The following is an 8,148-nucleotide window of genomic DNA, read 5'->3' on the forward strand; positions in this document are numbered from 1 at the left end:
CGCGTCTCTGAATATTCTGATGGGGAGTCAGGAGACCCGTTTGACATTTTTTAGCACTTTAATAATTAGTTTAAAGTACATCATAATTTCAATAAACCCCCTTTGGAGCTCCTTCTGTGCTCTTGAAAGTAGACCACTCAGGTGGTCAAATTCAAATGACCACCTGTGTTGTAGAATATTTCTATGTTTATCGGGAGAAGAGAGTTTTGTTCACAAATTAATAATAAAGTCTTCAGAAGATTCAAAGTTGTCCTTTTCTCGGTTTATTTGCTTGCAAGGGAAGAGTGCACAACACAGTAGGTATTCGGCAGCATGTTGTAAAGACTTCGACTAACTGCAGGATTCACCACCGTTTTATACACTGAGAGGTCCTCTTTTGCAGATAAATCATACACAGGAGATGAGGGGCCCTCTGACACAGGTTAAAGGCTTCTGTTCATTATTTAGTTCCTGTCAGGTGTGTTCGCTGGGAACCAGTCACAGTTATCACGATTTACAACAAGTCCCTCTTTACTGCATAGTTTTGAACACACGTAAGTTTCAGGTTCACAACTCGGTCACACAGAGGCCTTCAACATATTTTTCCCACTACACCTGACAGCAGTAATCGCTTCTGGGAATGTGAACATGGGGAGCTCAAAAAAGGGTCACAGGCCAAACAACACTATAATGATCCTGCTCAAAACTGCCAAGAGTACGTGTATGCGGATTAGAATTTCAGTTTGTATCATTAAAAAGTATTTTGAATGACCGTTACTTGTGTCATCTACATAGACATTGGCACTGTGAAACCTAAGTGGGCCGAAGTGTGTTTTTCTAGGACTTTATGAAGGACACATGTCTTCTGACCACATCTAGGTTATTTGAATTATGGCAACTTGGTAATATTTTATAATCATCGTAGTTATTTATAGCTGTGACAACTGCAATCTTGCTACTTACCCTACTTTGAAAGATCATTTTATGGTTGACGTCATTCAAACTATGCATGCGCATGTTGGCAACTAAAGCGGCGTTTGGCCCAGCCTTTGAGATGAGTTAGCAAGCTCTTTAAAAAAACATCAAATTGTTACCAGCATCAAAGTGTCTGGTTGTTACATGTTCGGTTGTCACAATCGATATTCTAGCATCAGACTCAAGTTCTGCAGAATTCAGACAGGATCTTGCACATTTCAGTTTAACAGGTGACTATGTTAAGTGGTGACTTTCTGCCCAATGCATCTGTGGTTGCACGTAGTAATGTATGTTAAGGGTTGGCAGGGATAATAAACCCAGATGAGTATGTATTTAACATGGATTGAAGGCTTTTACGAGGACACCTACGTTTCATGGGGTATGACGCTCTGTCCACTGATAACGTAGCTTGAAGCATCTAGGGACTTGTAGTTCGTAATGTCTCACTGCTGTAATGCTAAATACTTGTAGATATGTGGCCACTTGCTAATGTATTCTACCTACTCGCTAACATCTAGTTTGTTTAGGTTACATTCGTCATCTTTGGTGGTCAATGCCACTGAGCACTGAGGGTAGCAGGCCTTTCTGTGAAGCGTGCTTGTATTAGAGACAGGCCTTTATTTACAATTCACTCTGTTTGATATGTTTATTTAGTCTTATTTTAGTATTCAATTCAATTTATTTTGTATAGCCCAAAATCCCAATTTACAAATTCTCCTCAGAGGGCTTTACAATCTGTACACATGTGACATCCTCTGTCCCGGGACCCTCACATCGGAACAGGAAAAACTCCCCCAAAAACCCTTTAATGGGGAGAAAATAGGGAGAAACCTGAGGGAGAACAACAGAGGAGGGATCCTTCTATCAGGATGGACAGAAGTGTGATAGATGTCATGTGTACAGAATGAACAACATAACAGAGTTATAACACATTTAATGCATATGACAGAAGCACGGCAGGAGGCAAGACCAGGTCCAGGTATAACCAGGATCCACGGAAACCTGCAAGGTGGGAAAGCACAAAGACTCAGAAGAAGAAGCAAAGTTACTCATGAACATTAATGGGACATTAATTTAATTCATACAGAAGGAGAGAGAGAATTGGAGAGAGGAGCTCAGTGTATCCTAGGAAGTCCCCCGACACTCTAGGCCAGACCTGGCATTGTACGGCCCGCGGGCCACATCCGGCCCGCGAGCTGTTGCCGTCCGGCCCGCGGGAGGTCATTGGGAAATTAGGAATAAAACGTAAATAAGTGTACATCACAGAATAGAGCTGCATTGCTTTTATTTTGAAGGCGACTTTTTTTCTTTTTTTTTTCTTCTCAATTTACGTATGTTAATGAACGTATGTGAGCAGCAGCGTCACTGCAATGTGTTGGCGAACTGAGTTTACGGGAGATGTGAGTTAGCGGTTAGCCCTCAAAAATGTCAGCCTGTGTTAAAAAAAGAAAGACTGACACATAGTGTAGAATTTTTAACAAATGGACTTTAAAGTGTTTTTTTTACTGAAGTCGAAGGTAAAGCCGTGTGCTTAGTTTGTGGAGAACAAGTCGCAGTGTTGAAGGATTACAATTTGAATCGTCATTATGAGAGGAAACACGCGGAGAAATACGAAAACTTGACGGATGTAGAGCGGGTACGGACGTCTGAGGCTTTGCTAGCTAAGCTGCAAAAGCAACAAGGCCTTTTTACCAAGCTTCACACATCCAGGGATGCTGCCGCCAAGACCAGCTTTGTGATATCCCACAAAATTGCAAAAAACAGTAAGCCATTCTCTGATGGGGAGTTTATCAAAGAGTGTTTGGTGGACTCTGTTGCACTGCTATGCCCCCAGAAAAAAAGACGCATTCGAGAATGTGCAGCTCTCCAGGTGCACCGTAACGAGGCACCTGGAGCTGCAAAAAAAAGCAGACAATTTCGAACTTTTCTCCTTGACTCTGGACGAGAGCTGCGATGTCCGTGACACAGCCCAGTTACTCATCTTTATACGTGGGATAACGAAAGACTTCGGGATTACAGAGGAGCTGGCAGCAATGCAGTCAATGAAAGGGACGACGGCGGGGAGTGATTTGTTCACGGAGGTAAATGCATGCTTCCACAAGCTGGGACTGAAATGGGACAAACTGGCATGTGTCACAACCGATGGTTGTCCAAATCTGACGGGGAAAAATGTCGGACTTTTAAAGCGGATGCAAGATAAAGTGACTGAAATCAACCCAGAACTGAACTTGGTATTTTTGCATTGTATTATACATCAGAATGTGTTGTGTAAGTCAGTGCTCAAACTTAACCATGTTATTGATGTTGTAACTAAAATAGTTAACGTCATCAGGGCAAGAGCATTGAATCACAGACAGTTTGTTGCACTCTTGGAGCAGCATGAGACTGAACACTGCTGTCAGGTGGCTCAGCCTGGGCAAAGTGCTTAAAAGAGTTCGGGACCTGAGAGCAGAGATTCCAGAGTTTTGAGAGAAGAAAGTAAAGGACATCCCAGAGCTCTCTGATGTAAAATGGATGACAGATTTTGCATTTGCTGTTGATGTGACTGCACTAATGAATGATCTGAATACCAAACTGCAAGGCAAGGGCCTCTTTGCACATGACATGTACAGCCTGGTGAAGGCTTTCATGACAAAGTTGCAGTTTCTTTCAAGCAAGATGCAGATAACACTCTCACCCACCTGCACACCCTGAAAGAAGCCACACCAGCAGTTGAACATCTCCACAGGTATCATCCATGTTAGGGGCACTGCATGGTGAGTTTTCAAGGCCATTTCAAGACTTCAAAACAGTTGAGAGTGAAATGCACATGATTTCTTCTCCCTTCACGTGCAGTGTGGATGATGCTCCCAGTGATGTTCAGCTCCAACTCATTGACCTGCAGTCTGATGCAGTACTGCAGAGCACTTTAAGTCAGTATCACTGCTGGATTTGTATTCTTCTCTCAAAGAGGAGAACTTTCCACACATGAGGAGACATGCTCAGAAGATGTTGGTTCTCTTTGGATCGACCTACATCTGTGAACAAACATTCTCCGTGATGAAGTTGAACAAATCCAGATACAGATCCTCTCTCACTGACATCACCTGTAAGCTGTCCTTCACATCTCTACCTCACACATTCAACCTGACTTCAGTGCACTCGTTCAAGCCCAACAAAGACTAGATTTCTCGCACTGAACTGAAAAACAGAAATAGGTCATTTGTATAGTAATAGTTATCATAATAAAAGTACTAATTCTGCAAAAACATGATCCCCTCAGTGTTTTACTATTATATATGGATATTACAAATTTAAACAGTATGTTGTTTGGATTAATCCTGCTGCAGATGTTTACGGTGGAGCTCATTTTAACTCCTTTATACTCTGTTGTTCAGTTTGGGTAGTTTGGAAGGGTTTGAAAAATTATAATGTGCAAAGTAACTAGTAACTAAAGCTGCCAGACAAATGTAGTGGAGTAAAAAGTACAATATTTCCCTCTGAGATGTAGTGGAGTAGAAGTACAAAGTTGAATAAAATAGAAATACTCAAGAAAAGTACCTTGAATTTGAATAACATTTACTCTTACTACTCACAGCTCATCAAAACCATACAACATACTGCTTTTTATAAAGAGGTGGAATAATATAGAGCAGGTTTGAGTTCAGTCTATTGGTCCGGCCCTCCACAACAATCCCTGTTTCTCATGTGGCCCCTTGGGGAAAATAATTGCCCACCCCTGGTCTAGGCCTATAGCAGCTTATCTAGGGGCTGGTCCAAGTCAAACCTGAGCCAGCCCTAACTATAAACTGTAATGGGAAAATATGTCATAGTCTCATGTGAAGGTTTAAAGAATGTAAGTCCTAAAAGTGCAGACACCAAACTGTAGTTTCAGTAGATGACTTTAATTAGTTTCGTATCCAGGTGTCTTGTTATCTGTTATCTTGTACACTGTTTCTTTCTTCTTCGTAAGACAGACACAGAGAGGCCTTGACTAACAGAGATCCTCTGTTTGAAATACTTTTAACTTCATTTATGACGCATTATCTGAAGTTGTAAAGGCGTAAACCTTTGCATGCATATATGATGTGTGAGGGTAAAGAATGTCTATTCTGTCTCTGCAATAGTCATTTTAACAATGTCCCAGTGGCTTCAAAGGAAGCATCTGTTGTGTGTTTAAACGGTTTATTGTAAGGCAAACTGTGAACAAAGGGATTTGCAAACAGGAGATAAAGCGCCTTCCTGACTGTCTTAAATGAAGTATACTAAGGCTCGAAGGATGACCTGCCTTTAACTGTGTTCTTTGTGTATTCTTGTTAGCTAAGCAGATAACAGGAAGCTGTCTGAGCATAAATGTCCATGCATTGTGACTGTTTAGGCAGACCACTCTTACAGATCACTGCAATGTGTCTGTGAGACTGTTCTCTTTGCTTGCAAGCAAATAAATTGACTTTACAAACTTTGATCGTTCATCAAGACTCTGTTTACTTTATATTGATTGAAAACCTTCACTTTCTTCTCCCGACTAGTCATAAGAAATATTCCACAACAAAACCTGAGCCAGCCCTAACTACAAGCGTTATCAAAGAGAAAAGTATTAAGTCTTAAGTCTACTCTTAAATGTGGTGAGTGTGTCTGGACTGAAACAGGAAGCTGAAACAGGAAGCTGCCCCCGGACTGAAACAGGAAGCTGGTTCCACAGAAGCAGCAACAATAACTGGTCAGGACGTTCAGGTGACAGGTAGTACGGGCAGTTATGGGGATTCTCACATATCTTATATTATGGGGACATCTGCAGCATATTAGAGGAAAAGTGTAACATTTACAGGGATCTATTGGCAGAAATGGAATATAATGTTAATCACCTGAATATAAGAATAGTTATTTTAGAATGAGCCATTTATAACTACATAGGGAGCAGGTCCTCTGTACAGAGCAGACCGCCACGTTTCTACAGTAACCCAGATCAGTAGAGAGAATGCAAGTTTTAAGACTCTCTCACATCGGCTTCACTCGTCAGAACCGGAGGTTGCCGCCGGCCCAGAACACACAAACTAACTTTGTTCGGCTTCCTGACAACATCGGTGGGACACCGTTGTTTTGGTCTCCAGGGCCGGAAACAACAAAACACGTGAAACCTCTGTTGGTCTTGAGGAGAATGTATTCTGCAAATATGTTTGACATTATTTGAAATGAATGGCGTGAGCAGTCACTGTCTGGAAGGTTGCTGTTGAACATTGCGTTGCCTCTGTGTCCCTCTGCAGTTGCCAATGACCACGCCCCAGTCCAAGCTCTGACACCCGGCTTCCTGTCCATGTTTGCTCTGGCCACAGATCAGGGCAGCAAGCTGGGCCTCTCCAAGAACAAGAGCATCATCTGCTACTACGACACCTACCAGGTAATGTCTCAGGAGGACGATCGTGATTCATCTATAGAGCTCACACAAAGTGCTTCACAGTTCAGGATCAAATGATAAATGGTCAGTAACTCAGGGAAATAACTGTAAATACACAGAATGAAGAAATGTAGCACTCATAAATAGTTAAAAACTAAGTTTATAAATGTGCCCTTGATTTACATTTTACAGAACATTGCAAAAATAACATGAAATGTGTTTTATAGACAACCCTTCATGTTACACACATCTATCAATCGATCAAACGTATTTGTTTAGCACCTTTCATAAAGGTTAGTGCAGTAAAACAAAATAATAGAAAAGACTAAAACAATTTCAGCAGTTTGAGACCCATGCATGCCAGACAATAATAACCATGAAAATACAATAAGATAGAATTAAAAGCTATAATAAGAGAAGTAGTAGTAAAACAGCATGAAATAAAAAGTAGATGAAAAATAACAATAAAACAGAACAGCTTAAATACAATGAAGTGTGATTAATAAAATTACAATAATATAGATATTTCAAAGGTTTTTGTCTTTGAACATATCGATTAAAAAGAGGTGGCCCTAAAATCGGACCTTGGTGAACCCCAAAGGTTATTTTGGATATTTTGAAAAGTTATCAATTGCAACAAGGAACTCTCTGCCAGAAAATTGAGAGGATTACCAGTTAAAAATAATGAATAATGAGTAATGACATCTTCATCTGTTTACAACATGGTTGAACTTTCCTGTTTGCTTTTTGTTCTGTTGACTTATTGCTTTTCGACATTTTCTGAAGATATTGGGTGCTTCTCATCAGAGTTTATATGTCAAATCAAATGTCAAGAACTCTGAATAAATGTCACTTTTAGCACCTGTGTGGTTTCCTTTGCCCATTGTTCATAACACAGTCTTCCATTCACTTCATGATGATCCAACCATCCTTTGTTAGAGGGGTCGCCTGAAGACCTCTGCCATGTAAAGCCTTTCATGTCAGCAGCCAAAAGTATTTCATAGAAAGTTCAAACCTACATTTTTATGCATTCATCTGCTAGATTTGATTCAAATGTGTCCAAATTCTTCACACTATGTACCTTAAATATGTACAAATAAAGTATGGGTAAAAAGATATTTATATGACCAGAGATGCTCTTCCTGCTTTACTGTTCGCCCATAACAAATGGGACAGTTTGTTTTATTTATTTGACAGGTGCCCCGGCCGACAGTCATACTAAACTTGCCTAATAACATTGCACACATTTAATGTTTGACTAATTCAGTTAACTCCTGCTGCCACGTGCAGCTGTAAAAGGGATAGTCAGGCTCTTTTAAAATGGGGTTGTATTGGGAACTTATCCACCTTACTTATACGAAATAGTTCATAGGGTCAATGTCAGTAAATGGATATATGATGGCCTTTCCACAGGAGCAGCCTTTCATATTCATGCATATTTTGTGAAAGGAAGAAACGAGGTTAAGTCTCTTGCCCAATACCCAGCGACGCCTGGAGAATGCCTTCTTCTTCTTTTGATTGTTTTACGGCGGTTGGCATCCGTCTTATTGGTGCATTACCGCCACCTTCTGCTCCGGAGTGTGGATCAGAAAATAGACTTACAATCTTTACCCCCAAAACAAATCAAAACAAACAAACAAAATAATACAAATAAATTTTATTTAAAAAAACATTAAAAAAAACAAAAACAAATAAGCAGTCTAACCAGTACCCTTGTACCTTATACCTGCATTTCAATCATACCCTGTAAAAAAAACGTGTTCCTTAAGAATGCTAACAGTACCCTGACCTGTGCTCAGTCCTCCTTTCAGTGTGCATCC

At 40.5% G+C, this 8,148-nt stretch overlaps 1 protein-coding gene across 1 annotated transcript in view; it reads right to left on the reverse strand.

Annotated features, from left to right (window-relative positions):
• ankrd6a (ankyrin repeat domain 6a) overlaps positions 1–3,693 on the reverse strand; it is a 46,782-nt gene extending 43,089 nt beyond the window's left edge. Inside the window, exon 1 of the mRNA XM_031875875.1 lies at positions 3,636–3,693. Coding sequence (XP_031731735.1) covers positions 3,636–3,693 — 58 coding nt within the window. The remainder of the gene's footprint in view (positions 1–3,635) is intronic.
• Between the last annotated feature and the right edge of the window lie 4,455 nt (positions 3,694–8,148).

The sequence above is a fragment of the Anarrhichthys ocellatus genome, unplaced genomic scaffold, assembly GCF_004355925.1.
Source record: "Anarrhichthys ocellatus isolate YVR2014 unplaced genomic scaffold, GSC_Weel_1.0 scaffold98, whole genome shotgun sequence".
NCBI classification, from domain to species: Eukaryota; Metazoa; Chordata; class Actinopteri; order Perciformes; family Anarhichadidae; genus Anarrhichthys; species Anarrhichthys ocellatus.